The 26,094-nt window shown below is 39.0% G+C and overlaps 1 protein-coding gene across 5 annotated transcripts in view; it reads right to left on the reverse strand.

The window, feature by feature from the left end:
• The window catches only part of Acvr1 (activin A receptor type 1), a 122,114-nt gene that overhangs the window by 34,446 nt on the left and 61,574 nt on the right, over positions 1 to 26,094 (reverse strand). For all 5 annotated transcript variants that reach the window (XM_078017434.1, XM_078017437.1, XM_078017435.1 and 2 more), the window contains one exon: positions 15,274 to 15,347. In XM_078017434.1, the coding sequence (XP_077873560.1) occupies positions 15,274 to 15,340 (67 nt within the window). In that variant the 5' untranslated portion in view covers positions 15,341 to 15,347. The remainder of the gene's footprint in view (positions 1 to 15,273; positions 15,348 to 26,094) is intronic.

Raw genomic sequence — 26,094 nt, forward strand, 5'->3', positions numbered from 1 at the left:
CGAAATGGATAGTCCAAGCTACCAAAGACTTAATGAGACTTTATGGCTCTTAAAAAAAAAAAAAAACAAAAAAAAACCAGCAATTAAAAAAATAACAACAATAATAGTTTCTCTAACATGTTCTCCAGCTGAACAGTTTTTTTTTTTAAAGTATTTTTTAATTTATTTTATTTGATTCTTACTTTCTAGAATTATTTAGACAATTTGAATTGGGCAATTAAATCTGCTGAGCCTCTCATTAGATCCTTACCAAAAATTAAAATCAAGTGACCTATAACTCACCTGCTTTCAGACAGAGATAGGGCTCTAACCTGCCATTGGAAATACTTTTAACCTTTAGATAAACTGATCTGGGTGCCAAATGCACACTTATAGGCACTAGCTTCTGCACTGGGGTCCATTTTGGGGGTTTGGAAATTTTTTTTTAAATTTTTTATTTGTTTTAATTACTTATACATGGCAGGAGAATGCATTCATGCACTTTGATAAAAACATAGATGGGATAGAATTTCTCATTTTTCTGGGTGTACATGTTGCAGAATCATATTGGTCATGCAGTCATATATATATGTGTGTATATAAGGTTTCTAGTTTTTTTGACAGGATGTGTAGAGAGTCTGGCAGATATTTGGACTGTAACCTAAAGAATTCTGCCAGAAGACAGCAGCCTCAAGTACATACCATCTTCAGTAAAATTCAACTTACTGTGCCCACTTCTGCAATGTTCATAGGCGTGAAGCAACACTAGCCTTAATCAGATCTCATGGGATCATACACTAAGTCAAAGTAATTCACTCATTTATTAAATACTATCTTTGGATCTTCCATATACTTCCATAATTGTGTACAGAAGACCACGAGGTTGACTATCTTTCAGTTGGTGATTCTTTGCAACAAGATATCTAAAACTGGGATTCACATATCTTACCTTCCATACTCAGGACAAAATTAAAAAAAATTCAAAAATAGAAAAAAAAGCAAAGAAAAATGACTGCTAATGAAATGTAATAATTAACTTAATCTCTGACAGGGAAAAAACATAAGCCGAGTCTAGCAGTTAGCAATACAAAAGTACAAGACCATCACGACTTTCTTCCCATTTTGCTCTTCACCCAAACTTTTATCTTTTTAATCTGTACATTCCCATATAACTAATGAGCAGAGTCCTTCATGTATGGGTTTTTATATACATGTAAATATAAAGGAAGATCCTAAATTCATAAAAATATAAGAATTACCCCCCCATACACACACATACACACACACACACACACACACACACACCCACACATCAAATGTCACCATGGCAATTTCACTGACAGACGGGGTAAATCTGAAGAGATGCCAAAAGGATTTTCTGAGCTAGGATTATTAAATCAACAAAGAAAGTTAAAAACAAGGTAGAATATTCCCAGATACTGGTATCCACAATTCTTAGAAATATAGCAGGCCTCAAAATGTCCATGATTCAGTTTGTCTTGTCAAATTGAGGAGTCACCATAAAACGTGTGGGCAGGGCAGCCTTTGAGGGCCACAGATAAGAGTGTGTGGATTTCTAAGCTCTTGGACTGGGATATAAATATAATATACATCAAGAAACACCACAGAATAAATAATTGTGTCCTGTGAAGGGTTTTCCACAGCACAGACAGGAAGCACCATATCTGATATGAAGTACTTTACACTTGCCCGTGCAAATAACCAGGAAGTGCCCTGGCAGAAGGCAGCAAGTCTACTCTACCTAATTGACATTCATTTAAATAATTCAGTAGTTTAAATGTCAAGCCAGAGGTATTCCCTCTCTGCAGAGCTCACCCACATTGTTTGTTCTAGAAGGCACCTCCCAGCATTACTCAGTGTTATGGCTGGCTCCATATGCCCTTTGTATCACAGGAACCAGGGCCGTGTGAAAACACTCACAGCCTGGGCTGGCTGGGAAAGGCGGCGAGTTCTGACCACAAATGGAGGCTGCCTCCTATAGAGAGGGAGGCCAAGGAGTGGGGGAGGATGGGGACTGGCTCTGCAAACCAGAGATGCAGGCTGGGAATCCCAGGAGTTTACCATGGCCAAATCTTTAAAAAGATTTTTCTTGTTCTGGGCAATACTCAGCTTGCCATCTGGACACACCTACCCTAAGACTAATCCTAGACTGGCAGAGGAAGAGGCAGAGCAAAGAGCATCATGGACTTTCAAAGACGGTTCGTAGTCTGGGATAATCTTGTATGTCACAGTAAAAGTATTCATATTTATATTTGAGACTTCGGCAATCTAAGCACAATACTATGGACTTATCTATTCCCACCTGCCCAGTCATGCACTCTATAATGCTTTAAGGCATTTAAACTGATTATCATTCTAAATGGTGCATAAAAGCCCACATTTCCCACTAAGATCTTTCATACAAGACAAATGAGCAAATGCTACAAGTAAACCAGCCTATAGCTATGATCCATCCTTGGGTCAGCAAAAGAAACAAGCTGAATTTTTTACAGTCTTACCTCAAAGTAGCACATATAATAATGCAGTAATTAGATTGTAATTATAAAAGTCCAATAGCACAGAACTTACATTGGCTAAAAATGGAGCTCCAAATATTCCTGGCCTTCTTCCAACCGTCTAAACAATTCATTCACTTGGAATGGCAGTTTATATTAGGTTTATAGATTATGGGACTCTTTCCATCATTTTCTAATCCGGAACACAGTTTGGCACTTCTCCAGAATCTGCAAGCATTTGAGATCTCTGGCATTAAACAAAGGCTTAAGGAAGGATTTTGTAATGCCAGGTTTCATTGCCAGCAAGCCTGCTCCTAAGACAGGAGCACAAAGGTCCATCCGGAATGCCTAGTGAAGGGCATTTGATCCTCTGACAAGAAGGCAGGCTATATGCTCAGGGATTAAATACCCCAAGTGCCCAGATGCTTTCTCATTATAAACACTCATTTAGGGAACTCACTTTCTTTTTCCTTTTTAATCAAAGAAACTGATACTTAATAAAGTTGTAAAGCCAAGAAGAAAATGTACTCTAGGATTATAAAAGAATAGAGGCATTCAAACAGACAGCTAAAAACTAGAATAACAACAAAAATGTCTAGGATTTTGAACTCATGATGCCTCCACTCCAAACATTCTCCTCCCCAATATTCCCTAACGCAGTGAATGGCAGCCCCATTCATTCACCTGCATAAGCCTGATTCTTGCTACCTTCTACCACTCTCAAGGACAGGCAACAGCCTAATCCTTGCCTGCTGTTTAGCATCCTCTTCAGTCCCTGGCAGCTCTCAGAAGACTTCTTCATGCTTCAGGATCCAAGGCCCTGTAGGTATAGAATTCCCTCCACCCTGAAAGCTTGTCTCTACCTCTAATGCTGCATTCACCTGGTCAGTGCCTATCAACCATGCACATCCTACCTTGTATGATATTTCCTTGAGCAGACTTTGTTCACGCACCCAAAGGTAAAGAAGAAACCCCCTTCAGGAACTCAGGTTTGTGGAAACTCAGGTTTGTGTCCTTATGGCTATTGAATGCCCAGCCCTTTCCTCTAGATTGCAAGCATCTGCCTGGGTCACCATTACATACCCAGTCATGGCCTTTGTGCCTGACAGAAGTACAAGCCTGAGGCATATTTGCGACAGCATGAATTTTCTCTTCCCAGAAAGGTTTCAGAGGTGAGAAGAGACCTGATGCTAATTTTCAGAGCCGACTTGAGCCCATAAAGTCTTCAAATGTCAGCACAGAACTTAAGGCAAGGCTTAGTCACCAGGCCAGCATGTCTGTGCAAACCATTTCTTCCCTAGAGAAGCCCGCCGTACCATCACATCTGTTCACTACTCGGGCTCCCATGTGTGGCAAATTAGTACTTTTTGTGGTACAGTAGGTTTTTCGTCAGCTTGTTTGTTTGTCAGAAGAAAGAACTAAAACACAAGAGTTCCTAAAATAAGGAACTCTAATACATTCTAGAACAGCTGGGCTTCTGTGGCTGGTCTTCTTTGGGCTGGCTGCTTGGGGACTTTGGGCTACCATAGTGCTATGGTGATCAAGATCATCCACGCACAATAAGTGCCTTCAACGCCAGTCAGCTTACAGAGATGCCTGCAGCACTTGGCTGCTCAGCAGAGGAAAAGCTGCCCCTAATCTTTGCTGCCATTTTTTTTCCCCCATCAGTGCAATAACGGCAAGTTCAGCAGGGAGTGGGAAAGAGCAAATTACATCATGTTCTCCTCTTGCTTTGCTGAAGGTGATAAGGATTCCTAAGTCATCCTGCATTTGAACTGCTGAAGCTGAGAAAGAAGAAAAAATAAAAAAAGTGCCATCTGTTTATTTTGTGTCTGGGCTGACTCCTTGTCTCTGAAATAATCCCTGTAAATTAAGCCTATTACAGCAGCCACACCTTCTATTTCAAAGCCAAAAATTTAGCCCGTGTTCAAGTGACTAACAAATTAAACAACACTGTGGGGTAATGACCTAAGACAATATTGGCCTGTCTTTTCCATGTTTTTTTTTTTTTTTTTTTTTTTTTTTTTTATGATTCTCTGAATGCTGTACAGACTTGGCTTTACCACAGCAATGCCTATGACGCAACTCCTTAACATAAGAGGAAAGTAATGCCCTCTGTGTTTTGTCTTTAAAACTTCTCCAAATGAGGCTTCACAGAAACAAATGATTACGACGACTGAGGGGAACTGCCTACTGTGGAATATTTTCATAGGCCAGAAAATACTCTCTCCTCCCCACATATAACAAGCAATGCCCATGTCTGAACAAAGCTCCAGTTCTAGGGAGAATAACAGAGCCAGAAGGAAGGCGAAAGCAGTTCATTCTAGTGAGTTATAAACAGTTCAGAAAAGTCATTCCTTCTCTAGGTTTCCATCTATTCACCATCTCAGGCTGGAAGCTCTGCTCACAGTACAGGAAGGGGAATCGCTCTTGGCTAACTCATTTTTGGTGTTTTCCCTTGTCTCCTTGGGCTAGCCAGGGAATACATGGCCTACCACTCAGAGCTTCCTACCTGGGCTCTGAATTGAAACTTGGTTTAACAGGAAACCTTAAATAAAGAGCAGAACAGCAGAGAGGGAACCACCAGGGCCTTTAAAGCCCAGCTCTACACCTCTGTTCCTCCTCTCCTGCCCTACTCCACCCTTTCCTCTGGGGTTCAGGGACCGACCTTCACAAGTTTGCCAACCTTGGATCTAGTTACCATCACAAGCCTTTACCACACCTCCACCCTTTCCGGAAGCTTTCAAACCACACAGATAAACCCTTCAAATGCTGGGCAGGGTTCCAGTTTGTTTAACAACAGTCTTGGAATGCAGCCTTAGGCATTGTGGCACCCAAATCCAAAGGTGAAAAGGCCCCTAATTAGTGAAACCCCCCTCTTCCCTAGCTCTGTACTCTACCCTACGCCAGAGAAAGAGAATGGAAGGGACATGCTGATTTCTAGACTACGCCCATTCCATGCTAGATGAAACCACAGGGAGTAAAAAAAATTAAGAGAGTGAAAAAATGGGGCACAGTCCAAGCTTCTGCTACTGCTACTTCTCTATCCCCGACTCCCCAATCTACTTCTCGTGGCCCTGTCCCGTCCAGAACTCCATGAGGGGCTAATGAAGCAGGGAATCCCATGTCCTCAGTCCCATGACTGCAAGACTGTAATGCCAGTCCTCATCACCTGATCTTTGCTTCACATATCTTCTTACCCCTATCAGACTAATTAATACGGTCCAAAAGAACTCATTAACTCCAAACTCAACATATTTAAGAAGACTGGCTGATTATTGAGAGAATAAAGATCCTACAGCCACTATGAGAAGTTTGAGTTTGGGTCATTTTGAGCTTATTCCTCTTCATTCAAGTCCAAAGAAAAGCTCCAGGTGCCTACACTCTGGGCAGAAGCAGAATGCATTTCTTCAGAGGGCTGGGAATTAGAACTGGCTTTCCAAACACACCATCCCTGTGTCTCAATCTCTGCGGCATGGCAAGCCATTTTCAGCTTCCACAGTCATATTAGACCCTGGCAGAAGAAAGCCAACTAAATCTGAGATGTGTCACGAGGCCACTGGCTGGGAAGCAAGAATACCTAAACAAACCCAGGCCAGAGCAACAGGCAAGACTTTTCCACAGATTCCCTTTGGCTTCTGTAGCTGCAGATCACTCCCAGCCTAAAGATAACCCAAGTATCTACGAAGGGTCACTTTTAAATAGTAGCTTTAATACCACCAGTCATCTCAGAAGTATTCCCTTCCAGAGCCTGCTTCCATCCACACAGTCATGCCAAGCCTGTCCAACAATGGCAAGCCCAGTGAGGAGAAGAAAGTCCAGAAGGAAATGGAAGGAGTCCCAAAGGGGAGCAGGCAGCTCCTAACATGCTATGGTTCTATTAATTCTCCACTGCACCCCCACATTTGGCCTACTGAGAAATAACCTTGCAAAGAGACACCCTGTAGAAACTATCTACTGAATCCTGGAGATTAAAGACCAGGTATAAAATGAAACTAAATAGTTTAATTCAATGCCTCCCCTTTCTGAAGCAGACGCAACACAAACCATGGCTGGCTGCCATCCAGGAGTTTTTTAGGAAAACATCCCCTTCCAAGAGGAAACTTACACCTCTCCGTGTATTGGACCACTGTTTTGTTGAACAAGGGAACTATATGGAGTCTTAGGACACACTGTACAAACACAGCCATTGTGGCCACCCACTAACCACACAAGTATCAAACGGACCTGCTCAAAAGCCTGCTTTTTATTTTGGGTTTTGTTTGTTTTTATTTTTGCTCCCATTTAAGCAGGGACAAAGTCCTAAGAATGATCTTCCTAAGAATCATTACAATCTGCTCAGCACCTCACCTGCTGTCTACCAACTGAGTCCACACTGTCCTTCAAGGCAGTCAGCCAGGGGCTGCTGTACCAGGGACAGGTGCTCAGTGGGCTATTTTCAGTTGCTATCAGCTCAATCGGGAGCCACACATGCTCAGGAGGCAGCCGAGTTTTGGTAGCGGTTCAAACTCTGGGCAGCCAAGAGACATACACCTTTCACAGCTGCTACGGCAACCAGCAGCCCAGCGCTCCTCCCAAGACCAGAGACAGGCAAACAGTGTAACCTGCCCAGCCAATACGCTGGCAAGCAGGCTGTACCTCTCGGCTCACTGCCTGGGTTATTCTGAGCGGGGCTTATTGACACTCCATGGCAACACAGGAACAAAAGGCCAGCTAGAAGGATTGAAGTATCTTGCAAAAGTTGCTAGAAAAGTCAGCAGCCCAGGCTTCTGTTTTCATAATAAAGTTAGCAGTGGATTATTATTAGGTAATCCTTGTTTCGCAGCTGTCGCCGTTATTTGTGAACTACCTGTAATAAAGTTCTACTTTTTGAACTACAGTTTGTTTTTGTTTGCCACCATTTAGTTGCTATAGTTGGAGGACTTTGAAAATAAAGCATGTGGTCAGCCTGCCCCCAAACTGCAGGAGAACTAGTTTTTCTCACTCCCTTTCCTTCTATTCTTGACATGACCTAGGATCCACTTCCATCACATCACTCTTTCAAAGCACACAAATTGCCTCTACTTAATCTTTCACTAGCTCTCCACTGCCTTCAGAATACAAGACACAACACCTCAGGCACAGGGCTCAGCCTTACTTGCAGGTCTCAACTCAGCCCTAATTAATCCTGTCTCATGACTTGGTGTCCCCCATGGTCTCTGGCCTCCACCCTTCCCCTGCCTGAAATGTCCTTCTTAGTCTCTCCTCCTCTGCTGGTCTAAAGCCAGTTCATCCTATAAAACTCTGCCTCCCTGGACTGCCAGCCCCAGCCCCACAGGAGTCAAAGGTATTCCTTGTAAGGAAAGTATTAGTACCATGTGGTAAGCCAGGCTTCAAACAACTGGACTATGACTCATTAATAGCAAGAACTCCTTCTTGCTTACACAGACATTGCCAGTGCCAGCCAGTTTTGACAATGGTACTTCATTTGAATAAAATCTACAGGCAGGGTTATTATTTTTTTAAAGTGCATCTCACCATCATGTCCCTGCAAAGAAGTTTCCATTCTTACTTTTATTCCTTCTCTCCTTCCCACATCCCCCAAATACGTATCTCCTTGGAAAGTTCATGTTCTGCTCTAACCCATAACAAAGAATTAGGCTCAGCATTAACCCTGGCTCTAGGAAACACCCTCTCTCAGGGCTCAGATTCAGCTGATAAGAATCAGGCAGCAGCTGTTACAGTGTTAGGACCAAGGCTGGGAAGGTGCAAATGTAAACTTCCCTCTTCCTCTCAAATCACTGGCTTGGAGAGACAGGATGGTCCGGCTACATGAAGTTGTAAAAAAAATAAAAGGTTCTAGGCCAGGGTTGTTGGCAAACATACCAGAAGACCTAACATCAGTGGTCACAACCTTCCCCTTAGGGCAGCAGGAACTTCTGGAAAGTCGACTCTTTGGAGCAGACCGAGGTTGTCTTTTTTTAAAAAACTGGGTTTTGACCCATTCGTGGGTAGAGAAATCAATGTAGTGGCTCGTGTCTAGGTTTCTTTCCATCTTTTGGAGATGAAACTGAATAGTGTTAAGGAAAGAGAAGAACCAGGAGCACACTGAACAAGGTTAAGAGTAATTACTATTTCATGAATCTATCCTTTCAGATGTGTGTGGGTCCTGTATACACACTGGGTCCTAGTCTGAAATGTTTCTAGCTATGAGTCACAGTCAGAAGTTGGGAAGCCAACCCACCCTGTGTCTTACACTATCTTGGAATGACATGAGTTCTGAGTAATTATGACTATTATAAATAATCATTATCTGGGGAAGTTTGCCTGAGTTCATCTTGAGCTTCAGAGGGAAGTTACAGAGGGGCTAGCAGCGTTCTGAGGGTTGTAAATTAATTTTTAAATGTGTTTTATTTTTCCTATTTTTCCCCCTAAAGATGAAAGTTACAATCCTACATGCTTCCTATTTTACTAGTTTTTCTGTAGAGGAAATGGCATCTCTTACTCTTGAGACCTGTCTAAAGGACCCATGGCTCTCCACACTTAATTACGAGAAAAGCGTTTCATAAGCTTGTATGTTGAACTTGTTTTCCCAGCTGGTCAATGCCTGATTTTGTTTGATTTGAATTTTTAATGAGTGTTACCCACTCCCCTCTTACACTGTCCAAGATAAATAGATAGATAAATAGATAGACAGACAGACAGATTATCTACCCACAGTGGAAACAAACATTTCCCAGGAAGGAGAGGCTAACAGAAAGCTTTGTTTCAGCTCTCCTTGCACCAGCTCATATATAATCACTTTATTACATAAGAAAATAGGATGATGATGATTAAAAAAATCTTAAAAACGTGCAACTCCATCCAACATTTACAATTTAAGTTTTTGTAATGTCAAATAGCCCTGCACATCTCATCTCTCCCATAATCCTCACAATTACCCTAACAAGACAGGGGGTTTTGTTTTTCTTTGCTTTCTTTCTTCTTCTTTTTTTTTTTTAATGTGTTTGGATTGGTTAAAGCTCTTGCTTGAGGTTACACAGCCAACAAAAAACATAATGTATATTAAAGAGTGGTGTTCAAAAGCTTCTATCATTATTTTTTGTTTGTTTGTTTTTGTGGTGCTGAAGATTGAACCCAGGGCATAGCTTGTGCTGGTCAAGTGTTCTACTACTGTGCTACACTGGTATATCCCCAACCCTAAGAGCTTCTGTCATTATTAGTCCTCTTCAAATTTTCATTTGTGTGTGTGTGTGTGTGTGTGTGTGTGTGCGCGCGCGCGCGTGCCCTGAGTTAGCTACATCTACATTCATTTATGTCCAGTGCATGCTAGAATCCAGCTCAATCCTGTCTGTTTGAGAGGAGAAGAGAGTTTGTAATAGCAAATGACAAGGCCCCTTCAGCTGGGTTTGTGTTCTTTACTTCTCATCTCTCCTACCAGTAATCATTTTTCATGTTCATTATCTACCCAACTCTAGCTGCAGGAAGAGTTTTATTTGCTTTCACAGAGAAGAGCACTTGAGTCCTAATTACCTGTATATTCTTCCCTTCCTTCCCACTAATAAGACTGATCATGTTCTAATACTACTATTATGCCACCAGGGAGAAGACAGAACCTCTAGGTTTGGCTTTCCTTTTGTCCCTGAATGCACGCAGGTGAAGACGGTGACACCAGTACTTCAAATGGAGTATTGCTTCTTTGGAAATATTTTAAAGCCAAGACAACCAACATTTTGTAAGATTTATAAGTCACAGTTAGATTTTATTATAGCAAGGGAGGTTAGACTTATGCAGAGTTTTGTTGCAAGAGATTTTGGCCTGTCTTGGAGAAGACTGCTAGGTCCTAAATTATTTTCTGAGTTAACTGGATTTTAGTATTTTCAAAGCCATTGCCACTCAGACTTTCCAGCCCAATTACCCAATGAAGGAAGGAAGGGGATAACTTCAATGGACTTTTTGTTAGGGTCCACAAAGGTGCCCCTCTTTGCCACTGGGGGGAAGAATAGAATAAGCCTTTCTTTGAATTTCTCATTATTGAGGATTCAGGAAGTTCTTGAAGGGGTGACTGAATGTAAAAGAAGCATCTCAGTGTTAAATTTGTTGCTCTCATTTCTTGTTACTATAATTTATCTCTTTTGTTCAGAATAACTTTTTTTTCTTTACCATATCATCGAATGAGAGAATTTTTTTAGGAAAAAATAAGTACTAATTAATATGGGAAATAATAACATAAGGCGATTAGCCCAATAATTCACATGTATTAAGCAGTCAATAAATAAATAAATATTATGGGCAATCATCAAAGGGATCGTTACAGTACACAGTATTTTCTGTATTTGGAAACAAACAAAAACAACAACAATTAAAAAAAAAAAAAAAGAGTCCCTTTTTGCCCAGAGCATTTAGAGTTGCACAGAACTTAAAAAAGTTTCTGAAATACACACAAACTCTATCCAATAGTAGGTCCATGATTTTGGAACTACCATTTGAAGTGTTATCACCATTTCTAATCACTGTTTAAGAAATACTTGGTCTTCAGCAATGAAAAAAAAAAAATCGGGGAGACAAAGAAGGAAGGGTTGGTTTCATTTTTTTGGAGGAGGGCACATAAATTTGTACATATTTATGGGTGACAAGTGATGTTTTGATGCTTTTACACAATGCATAATGCTCCAATCATGGTAAGCACACCTATATCTTCAAACATTTATCATTTATTTGTGGTGAAAACATCCAAAATTCTTCCTCCTTGCTTTCTTTGACATACACATTATTGTTATTACTTGCCATCCTACTGTGCAACAGAACCCCAGAACTGTCTAACTATAACTCAGTATACACTGACCACCCTTTTCCCATCCTTCTCTGGTTGTTTTGGAGGTGGGGGTCTTGCTCTGTTGCCCTGGTTGCCTTTGAATTCCTGAGCTCAGGCCATCTTCCTACTTTAACCTCCTCAGTAGCTGAGATTACAGCCTCATGACACCACGTCTGACCCTTGTTTGTTTTTTAATGGATTACACAATACATCAGAACAAAATATCTCCAGGCACAGTGGTGTACACCTATAATCCCAGAGACTTAGGAGGCTGAGGCAAGGGGATCACAAGTTTGAGACCAGACTCAGTAATTCAGGAAGGCCCTTGGCAACTTTGCAAGACTCTATCTCAAAATAAAAATAAATAAATAAAAAATAAAAATATTTGAGATATGGCTCAGTGGTAAAGCACTGCTGAGTTCAATCCCCAGTACCAAAACAACAACAACAACAAAAAACCTCTATGACTTTTATTTAGGTCCCAATAATGTCATCTAGCATCAATAATATCACAGATACACAATTAATAAGCTGGTTCCTCTACTCTGTAAACATTAAATATGGGTCCTGTTTTCTTTTAAACTTGGTAATCTATAAAGCTCAGCACCAGATAAGCTATAGTACTATTACAAATGTTTTCCTTGTCTGCCCTGGAATTTACCTCTTTGGGGTAAGTATTTTATACTTAACATTTGCTTTACAACTAATGTTGAGTACATTACAGTATATTACAAACAGAGTTTTTCTGTGTTAAGAAAAAGGTACTGGTACATACATAAAAACAAGAGTGCCTTTCATAAAATATGCTATTGACAGTCAACATGGAGCTGAGCCAGGGAGAGAGGACAGCACGAGGCAATGGCCATTATGATTGGAGCACTCTAGGTCAGAGCACTCACTGCATGTTCTTTTTTAAAAAAAAGATAGTATTTCAACTAAAGGATGAGACACTCTTTCCCACACTCTGGTCCATATTTCTAAACATTCTGGTGGTGGTGGTGATGGTAGATAAAATAGCAAAACCTTAGTGGCCGTTCATTCCTATATCAGCCCAGATAAACTAGTTTCATTATTGTGTTTTTACGGTGGCATGAAAATATCATTTGCTGGACTCTCTGGGCAGCTTAAGAGATCAGGAAAAAACAACCAATAGAGATGTTATTGACATTTCCATAAATTCCATTTGCTCCTCTCTTTTTCCCGCTCTTTCTCCAACCCCCTTCTCTCTTTATACTACATTTCCACCTCAATTTCTCTTCTGCTCCTTTTTCTTTCTATCTTATCTACATCACACTTAAGTCCATGATGCCAGTGTAAACCCAAAGGTACTACTTAATACCACAAAGAACTGATAAGGCACCTAGGGAAAGATATAAGACATTTGGAGAGAATTGATTCCTGAGATTCTTTAGATTAAAAAATAACAATAAAAAATCAAATTGTTAAGTAATTTAAAAGAAGACAGGGAATCCTAGAAACTCATTTGAAATAAATGTGTTTAGAAATTTTGCCAAGTATTTCCTGGGGCACAATCGCCCCAGATGAAAACCCCTGCTAACTCAACAAATCTTGTCAGCTTTCATAGAAACCCTTTTCCTCCTATTAATCCCTTCCACATTGCCACAGTGGAAAACTTTCTTCAAATATCCTTGGCACTAATTGACACAAGTGTCATATTATCACAAAGTCTTTAACAATATTGCTTAGAGCAGCTTCTACACACTGAATATCTAAAGTGGGCTATAGCTCCATTTTCCAAGAGAAACAAAATATTAGTGACCTTATGTAATTCCAAATTTGCTCAACATAGTCAAAAAAGAAACAAGTGGAATTTACGTCTTCACTGTCTTCAAAAATCCAGTTTGTTCCTTACACTTACAGCACACCTCAATTCCATTGCTACACTTCAAGTGTCACATTGACTACTGGCCATAATATTGGATACTGAAGATGCACAATGTATGTCAATGAATATGAAAAGGAAGTCGAAATAGATCAAATAGTATAAGCTTAAAAAATAACAAAATCCATTCTAGAAGATTAAGATGTCCCCACAGTATGGGCTACACTAACTTTCCAGTTACTTCCCTAGAAACTTATCAATTATATAAAATATAACACTATATCCCAAAGAACTTATAACTGGTTAATGTCCCTCACTTAGCCTTACTGTCCCACCTATCATAAGGAGGCTGAATTCACACTGTAAGCACCACTCTCTATGGAGGAACCTTCTAAAACAGAGTGGGCACAGCTTGATGCACAGTAAGGCACGTTTATGTTTTATGGATATACAAAGTTATATAACAACTTGCTAAAAGAAATTACATACAAATGCAGAGAATTAAGAATACATTTTATTCTTTCAAAAGGAGTAGTACTACCTCTAAGCAACTTTTTGAAAATTGGCAGGAGACCAGAGATGCCAAAGTCCTTGAAATGCCTTGGTGGTACCACACAGCTAAAGTTTAGCCTGCTATGTTTGAAGGAGAAATGGGCCCTTGCCAGACACTGGATCTGCTAGCATCTTGAACTTGGAATTCTCAGCCTCTGGAACTGAAATATAAATTCCTGTTGTTTATGTACAACCTTGTTTATAACATTTTTGTTATCACAGCCCACATAGACAAAGACTTAGCCAATGCCCACACAAATTTTGACTGTCCCAGTACACATTCATTTACATGAAAAATCTTGGTAAAATTAATTGAGCCTAGTACCTATTACAAATAGTGTAGATTAAACTGTCACTATATGTAAATCTCCAAAAACATATAAATATCATATAACCTGAGTGCATGTTATCAGCTTTCCCTTACTATAACAAGTACCCAAGATAATCAACGTAATAAGAGAAAAAGTTCACTTTGGGCTCACAGTTTGGGGAGTTTCAGTCCATGACAGATTGGTCCCATTATTTTAGCCAGTGGCAGCTCAGTATATCATGGTTGGAGCATGTGGCAGAAGAACTCTATTAACCTCAAGGCCAAGTGCAAAAGATAAAAAGTGGAAGGGGTGGGGTCCCACAAACCCCTTTTGGGGGAACAACCCAAATAAAAACCAGAAGACTTCCCACAGGCCCCAAATCTTCAAGTTTCTATCACCTCCCAATAGTGCCAAGTTGGGAATTAGGCCTTTAACACATGGGGGCTCATTCCAGATTCCAGATTCAAACTACAGCAGAAGGTCAGCAGTTCTCAATTTGGTTTTTATTCAGAAAATGCCATCATGGAAGGTTAGGCTACTTGTGACACTAATACCACACAACAGTACCAACTTGCTTCTGAGGATACAGAAGATCATTACATACATAGCACGTGCTAGAGTAGCCCCCACCTTGTTCTGGGGATACCTGTTCTCAAATGTTCAATGGATGCCTGAAATCATGGAGAGTACCAAAACCTAAATATACTATGTTTGTTCCTCATATATACCCTATGATGAAGTTTATTTATAATTTAGCACACTAAGAGATTAACAACAATAACAGAAAAATCATATTATACATAATAAAAATTATTTAGAACTTATGAATTATCTATTTCTGGAATTTTCATTTAACATGTTTGCACCATGGTTGACCATGAGCAACTAGAACTGTGAAAAATGGAACCATGGATGGGGACGGGGAAGCTACTCTACCTCTTTATGTCTTCAAGCATACTCATGTTGACTGTGATTGAATGTATGGAATCTGTTTATATATATTGCTATACTGTTAATTACAGAAATTTCTTTATTTCTTCTTAATATTTATTTTAGATGGTGCATTATGCCAGGTTTTTATATTTTTATATCAAATACTTTTAAATTATAATATAATAGGGATCAGAATTGCACTTCAAAACAGTCAAGGGTCTTTACCAAATATTTATTATAAAAAAAGTGTGTTGAGGCTAATAGGGTTAAGACCTGCCTAGTTTACAACAAGCCAAATGATACACAATATACTTATCCTAATCCAAATAGCTGCGTGTCCCTTACCTTCCACACTCGGGGAAGGAAAAGCAATCATCATTAGCACGGGAAGAATCATCACTCCATCTATCATCGTACAACTGTGGAGGGAAGAGAAAAGAAATCAGTCAAACAAAAATTTAACTGCAGGATGACAAATTCAATTAAGCATACCATCTTTCTCTGCCACTGAAGGCCCCTCTTACAAATCCCTCTAATGTATGTTCTCATGTTTTAGCACATTCAATTGGATGCCCTTTTCACTGATCTAAGAAAGTCATCTAAGGAGTTAATCAGATTCACCTCACTTTCTCGGAACCCATCCTCTTAGATGAAAAACTCAGGAAGGAAACTCAAGGAGTAGTGGTGTAAAGGCTGAATGAAGATGAGGCATTCCCACAGATTTCAGGTTTGAATTTGATCTTACCCTACTGAACACTACATTGACATAATAGTAAAATCCCTAAGAAGAATGGATATACTACTCTAGCATGATGTTAAAGATTAAGAGACCAGGGCTGGGGTTGTGGCTCAGCGGTAGAGTGCTCGCCTAGCACGTGCGAGGCCCTAGGTTCGATCCTCAGCACCACATAAAAATACACAAATAAAACAAAAGTATTGAGTCCAAATACAGCTAAAATATAAATATTTTTTAAAAGATTAAGAGACTGAATAACTCAAGCTGAATTACTATATTTGTGCCTCACTTTGCTTTAAAAGGTGAAGAGGCGATGGAATCTGCATTTCAAAGAAAACAGTCAAACAAGCAAACAGAAATCACCTCATCTATGGCAGAGCAATGCATTTCTAGTTCACCTTAGATTTTCACAAAGGACAGATGCAATTAAGACAGGAATACTCCTGAAATATGAAATCATGTACATCTATAATATATGAAATTATCATTAGAAAATAGGATAGATGACAAAAATTTCAAGTTGGTGTTGGCCTAAAACTACATTGGCAGAAGCTCAATTTCCTGAGTTAAGAATTTTTCCACTTGAATCAAGTCCTGCAAATATCAGGAACCTGATGGGAATTTGGCTAGACACAATTTTCTGGATAGAGTAACAAAGAAAACTGATAAAGTTCTTTATGAATAGGCTAATGTGCTACCTTACTCTTACAGCTTCAAACCAAAGGGCAAATTCTGTTAACCCGTTTGGAGTAGATTCCTTATGATTCTCCTTCAGTTGATTGTCTGATTGCTTCCTTACCACACTCCATCCCATCTTTCTACCTCTCATTTAACATTTTCCTTTTCCCACAATTATACTTCAATCTATCACTTCTCTAATAGCAAGGAGGGATATTGGGGATTTTTATGCACCTTTCTTTTATCTTTAAAACCATATGAAACTGGAGTGGCCCTCTTCAGCTGTAGTTGTTATAATAATTCGCGTTCACATAGCTCTTTTCTGTGGCAAGTCTTTTTTGAGGCTACAAATTTCTCATCTTGACCTCTCACAACCACAGGCCAACTCCTCTGACACTCTCTATGCCTTTGAACAGCAATATGCTATTTGTTGCCCTCTGCTTGAACTGACCCGAGCTGCTACACCCACAACTCTCTCTTACCCACTCCTCTCCTCATATCATTCATGATCTAGCTCAAAAGGTGGTATAGTTTGAATCTGCCCCCCAAAAGTTCCTGTATTGCAATCTTAATCCCCAAAGATATATATTAGTAGTATTTGGAGGTGGGGCTTTGGGGGAGATGATTAGGACTAGATAAACTGGTAGTCTTTATAAGAAGAGGAAAAGTGACCCTAGCCAGCTGCCTCACTGCCATGTTATAATGCAGCAAGGGGGGCCCTCACTAGAGCTGAGCAGATGCTGGAGCTGTGTTCTTAGATTCCCCTGCCTCTGGAACTATAAATTTCTTTTCTTCCCAAATTACCTGGCCTAAGGTATTGTGCTGTGGGGACAGAAAATTCTCCATCCTAAGAGATTTCATTTCAGCTCCCCAGCACTGGTGCAGAACAACTTGCAGTTGTGTCTGCTGAAATCCCCAGCAAGAACCACCTGCCTTGGATGCATGCATCCAATGGCCATACAAAAAAAACTCCTTGAGCCATGGAATAAAAATACTAAACTCCCTTTTTCATAAAACTGTGAATTTTAAAAAGTAGTAAACAACAAAAGTCTTTATTGGAAGTCTTTCTCTGTGACAGTAGAACGAGAGGTGGCTTTCAGGAAGAGCAGAGTTACAGGATGAAAGGGTGGGCATGATCTGCTTATGGAGTGCAGCTGTGCACTATAGATTTGAGGGTCCATTTTAAGTGGATTCATAATTTATACTGGCTGGTTATAATGAAATGAGCTCTCCCCCCAGGGCAGGTGTCCTAAAATCATTAAAGAAACTAGAGATTGATTATGTTACTGATGCAAGCACCAGAAGAAGAAGAAAACGGTGCCCCAACATCATTTATTCCTAGTAGTTCTTCTTTAACCACTTTACTAAAGAAAAGTAAGAATATTCAGGTTAATCTGGTATGAAGCAGTCTCCCCAAATCCATATTTTTTTTAAAAAAATGGAAAACTGAATTCACGTCCTCTGACATATATAATAAATATTATTTGAATGTCCAGCTTTTTAGTAATAATGTGAAGCCATCACTATTACCTTAAATATTTATATTTGGCTTTTTTTCATAGCTTTATTGAGGTAAAATTAAAGTACAATAAAATGCACATATTTGAAGTATCATATTTAGTTTTTAAAATTTCTTTTTAATATATTGCTATAATTTAGATCTTGAATGTCCCCCAAGGGACCACGTGTAAAACTTTTGGTCCCCGGGGTGGTGCTACTGGGAGATAGAGGAATTTTTAAAAGATGAGGCCCAGTAGAGGGTTGTTGAGTCATTGGGAACATGTCCTTGAAGGGGACCATGGGATCCTAACTCCTTCTTTCTATTTTTTAACCTGACCATGAGGTGAGCAGTTTGTTCCACCATGAGATCCCCACCATTGCCATTCATACCTCAACTAGATGCCTAAAGCAATAGGTCTAACCCATCATGGACCAGAACCTCTACCATGGACAAAACAAACCTTTCCTCTTTCTAAGTTAAACATCTAAGGTATTCTGTTATAGTGATGAAAAGCTAAGGGCTGAGGATGTAGCTCGGTGGCAAAGTACCACTGGGTTAAATCCCCAGTATCTAAAAAAAAAAAAAAAAAAAGAAAGAAAGAAAGAAATTAAGAGGAATTCTGATGTCTCTTAGTCATCTGTCAGTTTTACATCATCATCACCATAATACTAGTGACACTTCCTAATGTGCCTGGCACTATGCTTAGGATCAATATGCATGATCTTATCCAATCACTCCCTAAAACACTATAAAAAATACTCATCTTAATCCTATTCTATGGATTTTCTAATGGATGAGTAGAAGTAACTGATCCAAGGACCCAAAGCCAAACCCATATATATTTTTTATAATACATACTTTGCATATAACATAAAACACAAATCAACATATTTTGAGTGTACATTAAGAAAATTAAATTGAACTGATAAGTCATCAAAAGCCATTTGAGACCATTAATCTATTTTTTTCATCTCAGTCTTATCTCTGAATTCCCAGTCCTTCTTTCATTAATTCATTCATGCATTCAAATATTACTGAGAGCCTACTAGGTGGTGTAATAAGAAACTATATACTATATACTACATATTAGACATGAAAGTATGGTTCTTGCTATTGTGAAACTTATAACATAGATATGCTAGTAGTCAAATAATCATCAAAAAGATTGCATAACTTAAAAACTAAAATATTAAGTAAGAAATAATTAAACTATATTGCCAAGAAAGTAAATTGAGATATTTCTGGAGCATGGAACTTCCCTGAGGAGGTATTATTTTAATAGGACCAGGACAAAAGTACTAGGAAAACAGGAAGAGCATGTGCTCCAGGTGTGAGTGTGTGTGTGTGTGTGTGTGTGTGTGTGTGTGTGTGTGTGTGTGTGTGTGTGTGTCAGTCACAAGGAATGTGATGCAGACATGGGCAGGCACATCAGGGTAACATGTGAGGAAAAGGGTACAATTCCTCAGCTTCTGTAGAAGCCCAAGGCCAGGACAAGTGAGGTATGTCCCAAGAACTTAAGGCTTAACTTAGAACAGAAAAACATGAGAATGGCCAGGTACTGGAGACCTGGAAGAGCTCTGAGCTAGAGACAGCCCAAGAAAGCTGGAAAGGGAAACTACCGTCATTGCTGAGGTAAGGCACTCTAAGCCCTGTGTCCTCACTGTTACCGAGCCCCCTTGGTTCTCACCACCATCTTTTCCTTAGTTCCCTTGGCCCCTTACTTCCAGGCACTCCAATCAGCCTACTTCTTGCCCATCTCTAGACCTGTGTATGTGTGCTGTCACTGGGTCCTCTTTATAGCCCAACCTGGCCAATTCCTACTCATCCATCAAGTCTCAATATAAATATCCCTTCCTTATAGCAGGGTGCCTAAACCCTCAAAAACCTTTCTTTCACTTTCACATATTACTTTGTTAATTTTCATAAAAATCATCATTACTAATAATTATGCATTCAGATCTGTATGTGCTTCTGAACACGTCTCCCTTATACACTAAAATCCATAGCAACAAAATCTATTGTCTACCTTGTCCATCAATGCCAGAGCCATGTAGATGCACATTTAATACTTGTCTAATTACAATGCTTTCCAAATTAATAAGCTCAGCTTATTAAAAAAGTGAATACATATCCTTCTATATATACCTGTAAAGGAATGACAAGATTAAAAAATGTATCATCTCAAATTACATTATATGCATGTACAAATATGACATAATGAGTCCAATTTATATATAATTACAATGCGCCAATAAAACAAATAAATAAATAAATAATGTATCATCTCCATAAACTTTAATGTATAGAGTTTTAATCTGGGTAATAGTTAATGTTAATAGTTACCAAACTTTAAAGTCAAAAATCCCTTCGGAATTAAAAAAAAAAAAAAACCAAAAAACAATAACACTGCTGTATTTTCCATGCCACAAAGCCAACAAAAGCTGATGCCCCAAAATATTTATTTACAGATTATCATTATGCAAGCAAAATTAATTTCAGCTCATAAATAAGGAGACATTAAAAGAATGATAAATTCAGTCCCCCAAGCTAATCTTAAAATATGCTAAAAATTATTGGGGTTAAAAAAAAATCAATATCACTTACTGGCTACTACTGTTCAGGGTTTGGAGTGCCTCTGATGCCTATTAATTCAGCTATTGAAAAGAGCACCCCAAAAAGGAAAGGGGGGAAAATGCAGAAAAGAGAATGTTCTGAAAATTCCTGATGTCACTTTAATTATAAGAAACATCAATATGTTAAAGTATCAACCTAAAGAACCTACTTATAACTTCAAAACATATTAAAAAAAATATACTGCCTTTAAAAGTAATCTTTCAACTCCTCTTGGTAAGAAAGAGAGATTGGCAGAAATGGGAATAGGAACAATTCAATAATTCAGGGATACCTCACTAGTGGTTTTCAAACTTTTTTTGGCCTCATGATCCCTTTATACTCTTGAAAAATCACTGAAGAACTTGTTTATGCAGGCTATATCTACTCATTTAGTTTAATTTTAGGAATTAAAATTGAGAATTTTTAAAAATATTGTGTTTATATTAAGGTAACAATAAACACCCTACCCTGTTTTTATTAATTTGAATAGAACTGTATTTTAAACAAACAAAAACAACAACAACAACAACAAAAAAAAACAGGAGAAAAGTGGCACTGCTTTACATTTTGCAAATAAGTATGTTTGACGAAGAAGATACCTGGATTCTCAAATATGATTCTACATTCAACCTGTTATAACATGTTGGACTGGTTAAACTATATATAGAAAATGTAACCTTGCAAATGGTATTGTAAGAAGGATCTTGCCGAACCCCCTCAAAGGTTTCAGAGACACCAGGGACTCTTGGACCACACTTTGAGAATCACTGCCTTGCAGTTTAGATACTCAGTTCTTCTACTATACCACTTCACCAAATGGTACCAGATATATTAGACAGAGCACTTGCCCCATACCTGACCAAAATGCTACTGTTCTTCAGTTTTAGAAATCTCTTTAATCATTCTAACATCAAGAAAAGCTTATCAGTTGTGGAAAATGCATTAGAAATGTTTTTAAATGTAGGAATGATATATATATACAACTAAATTTTTTTTAAGTACAATATAAACTTGTTAATAGAAAGGTACTCACTGCTTATTTCATTTAGGTTCAAATGTCAAAGTCCCTAACTGAAGAATCAGGCTACTGGGATTGCAAAATATCATCTGAAGAGTTCCGAGTATGAATTTTTGCCTGTAATGTATACAACACTCCCTTCTGTTCTTGGATAAGACTCTCAATCCCTGGTAACTAATCTTAACACTTCAACCACAAGCAAAATAGCTCTTTGGAAAATGGCTAGGGACCTCCTGCCTAGCTAAGGCGCCCTCTTTGAATCAGTGCCACCTCTTACAATGTCTCAGGTCTACCTTCTTGGGAGACAGAGCATTTGCATGGTATTCTACTAAAAACAGACAATCACAGGGCAGAGCAGAACCACTTTATAAATCCCAAGGTGCTTTTCAAACTCCATTTATAGATCAGACTGATATCCAGTCAAGAAGCTAGCATTCAGCTCAATTTCTAACGTGTAGGCTAAAGACCAAGTTTGGCACTTCTTTTGTTCATCAGAACTTTATAGCTGAATAAGGCCATGGGTATGCTGATACCCTTAATCAACTGTTACTCTACATAGCTTCACTCACTGCCTAGCCAGAGATAGGCCAGCAATCCAGCAAAAATAATCATTTTTATATTGGTCACAGAATAATTAGAGTATGATATACTGAATTTCTATATTCAACTTTTAGAACTGATATTAAGCAATCTACTTGATAAGCTATAATATGGCAATAAAGGTTATTTCTAAAATCTAGACTTAAGAGCAATGTTCAATTTATGGTCCATAATACAGAAAATAGGGAGAAAGTTATTCAAAAATTCTACAGAATGTTCATTTGTCTGGCCTGGTAGCCCAAACTCACTCGGTTTGCCCACTGGTTTCAATACATAATTTAGACAACACCTAATTATTAAATAGGGACTTTCTTGATCCTCTTCTCAGTTTCACTTCTAACAATCTCTGAGTTAAAAAGAGTCTTGAAAGTGGGTCATATGAGCACTCATCCCTGTTTTGAATGACTTTATACCAACCGGTACAGTCTCTTTACCCTTTGCTAGATTACCACTCATAAGGGTTCTCTTACTTCTATTCCATGACAGGTTTTTTTTTTTCCAACAACAACCAAAAAATACTCTAAATAAATGGCAGAGGCAAAACAGAAATTTCAGGCATGGTGGTGCACACCTATAATCCCAGCAACTTGGGAGGCTGAAGCAGAATTCCAAGTTCAAAGCCAGGCTCAGCAACTTAGGGAAACTCTGTCTCAAAATAAAAAATAAAAAGGGCTGAGGTTGTAGCTCAGTGGTAAAGTGCCCATGGGTTACATTCCCAATGCAAAAAAAAAAAAAAAATGCAGAGGGAGAGAGAAATTCTGGTTTCTTTTAATTATCTATCAGTGTTATAATATTATCACCATAACACTAGATAACACTAGGGGCACTTACTAATAAGCCTGGCGTTGTGCTTTGAATCAATATGTATTATCTTATGCAATCACTCCCTAAAACACTGTGAAAAATATTCATGTTAATCCTATTTTATAAAAAAGAAAATGGATGAGTAGGAGTAACTGATTCAAGGACATAAGTTCAAATCCAAGACCACACAACCAGAGTCCAGTGATCTTAATCAACTGTTACTCTACATAGCTTCACTCACTGACCAGCCCGAGATAGGCCAGCAATCCAGTCTGTCATCCTTAATGCTTCATCCAAGTCTTCCTTCATTCTAAGTTTCAACAACCTTGATTTTTCTCTTAGGAAACAATCTTACCCATGGTTATTTGAATCACCTTTCAATCATCCCTTCCTTCTATTTCTCTAACCTCAAAATTAATTTCTTATACTCTGCAACCTCCAATTATTTCCCCTACCTTAACTCCTGCTTCCAAGAAAGGAAAAAAAAAAAAAAAACCTCAATACCTCAATGTCAAAGAAAAAACAAGCTGTTTGACAGAGCAAGTGGTTTCTTACTCCCATTCCCCACCCTCTATCTTCAATTCTTCTGTAAGCCACACCTCAAAGTAAAAACAGAAAATAATATAAGGCACATTTGGAAACTAAGACAAATTCTAGACACAAAAGTTTGAAGGAAAGTATACTTACAACAACCACCTCCCCGTAGGACAAAAACCAGCCATTACAACTGATTAGATAATGTGAGAACATTTCTTTCTTCCAAGCTGAAGAGATAGACCTATCGGAAGGGTGGCTTGCTACAAACTTCCTAGGACTTTGGAAAGGGTGAAATAGATGGGAGTTGTCAGTAATAGCTGTAAAGAAAAGGTTCCACTAGAGCCATCAGGCCATATAAGTTAAGTCAGGGTCTCTTCTTCAGTTCACAAATGACATTTTAAATATTCTTAATGCCACACTCTGAACTAGTGATATGTGCACAGGCTGCCAGGGCTTGGTTTCATACAGACTTCATTGCTGCTGAGGGTTGCTGATGGGCTTTTACTTTCAGAACATTAGCATGTAATTCGATCTTTTGCAATAGAAGAATACAAATAGTTTCTTGGACAAGTCCTATAGAACAGAAAACGGGCCCCCCTAAATCAGTTCATCCTGTGGTTAGAGAAAATAATTACAGATTATTTTAGGAAAAAAAGGATTTTAACTGAAAAAGTTAGACTAGAAACATCCCAGCTGTGACAGATGGACCCAAGATATGATTTGGGAAGAAAACAATTTAATCTGTAAAAAAAGAAAAGAGGATGGTACTAAGTTGAGGGAGTAAAGGTTTAGTTTAGGCAACTACATAAGAAACAAGGATCCCCAATAAATTTATTTCAATTGTACACAAAATTGACTTTGTTATACTTCGAGTAGTTACACAAAGGAAAACTCAGGCAAGCTCCTGAGAATCCAATGTTCCGACACAAGTTCCTGGGACCCCAACACTAGGTTTTACTTCAACATGCTCTTGCATGGAGACTGTGCCTCGTTTTCTACTTCACTCCCTGTATCCAGTAGCCATGGTTCTCCTGCTTCCTTTCAAACTAATAGAACTCATCACCTCCCAGCTGTTTTGTTATATTCTCCCCTGCAACACAGGGACACCACTTTCTCTCCCTGTAGTTTGTCCTGGAACAATATATATATTTTTAACCTGTGGATATCAGGGGCCTTTTATTCCCTCCCATAAAATCTTCTAGATTTGTAACTCTGAGTCCATTTAAAATCCAGTTCCCCATTACTTTTCAGTTAGAGGCCATCTCTGTCTCATTTCTAACTGTGCCTAACCTTAAATCTTTCCTTGAACCTGATAACATAGAGCTTCCATCCTCCCTATTACTGGATGGCCAGTGTTGCAGAACCTATCCTAGGACACAAGTGTCCCAAGGCTAAGGCCAACAGTGTCAATCTGTAACAAGGTGCAGTGGAGGCAATAAGATGAAAGGGCTATCAGAGTCAGAGGGGTACAGCTCTGCTCTCCTCTCTCACTCTCTCAACGGAAGACAGTAGAGAACATTTCTGTGGAGCTGAGGAAAATAGCCATTTATACTCTGGTCTGTCCAGAGCCTTCCCACCCACCCCCACACTCTAAGGCCATTCCTGGCTCAGACTTCCCACCTACCCCACCCATTGTATGTCCCTGCTGTATCTCCTTCACAGCACTGGGTGACATATGTCCTTCACTTACTTATTTTGTGTTTCCCCTCTCTCTCCTCCACACACCAAAATGTAAGCAGCGTGACAGTAAAAACTACACGGCAACCTCCCCATGTCTAGCCCTCACCAGGTACTCAATATCCATTAAAGTACTTTAATTCTAACCTCTCCGTCTATGTTATTCTTTGTAAGGGTGAGAAAGCAAGGTCCAGTTTAAGTTTTTGTATAGCCTAGCAAGGAAATAACTGGGAAGGGGAGTGCAGGCAGGCCCATGACCTCAATTTAATATAGTAGCAACTGGGTATTTGAGATAAATTAAAAAGATATCATTTGTAACTTGGATTCCAGTTTTCAAGGGTGACATCCAAGAGAAGCAGCCAAACAAAAAGACGGCTGGCAGCCTCTGGTTATACCAGACAACTCCCTGGTGGACAATATCCCATTTGGAAAGAGCCACTTGGATCTCTCCTTGCAGACACCAGCTGATCTGCCCAGAGCCATCCCCAGTGACCTCTGAGACAGCTTGTATAGCTTGAAAATATATCTCCTACAAGTCAAAAATTGACATATTATCTCCCCCCCCAGGCTTCTAACAGTTATTGACGCTATTTGGAAAGCTATGCTTCCATGCCTATTAATAACCTTCAGAAAGAATCCCAAGGAAGTGTCAAGAGAAAAAAAAAATACGTGGCTGAAGGAAGCCAAAGACTCAATCAGAGGTTACAGTTAGCAATTAGTATATCTGAGGAAAAACAAAATGAAAGTTTTAATATCTTCTGTATTAGATTTTATCTTGTCAGGAGGCTGAAGACAAAATACTTAGCCAATGAGTTCAAGGACTTCAAGTCAAGAACCCTGGTCTTATTTATGGAAAAGGGATACTTTTGAAAAAGACTCCTAACCTATTTAAACAAACCAGCACCACAATTAACTATCTGCACATCAATTATTTCAGAGACTTTTGTCCACAGGGCTGATATCATTAAGCCTTTTATAGTTATTTACACCTTTCTAAAGTTT

Source organism: Ictidomys tridecemlineatus, chromosome 7 (assembly GCF_052094955.1).
Source record: "Ictidomys tridecemlineatus isolate mIctTri1 chromosome 7, mIctTri1.hap1, whole genome shotgun sequence".
Taxonomy (NCBI): domain Eukaryota; kingdom Metazoa; phylum Chordata; class Mammalia; order Rodentia; family Sciuridae; genus Ictidomys; species Ictidomys tridecemlineatus.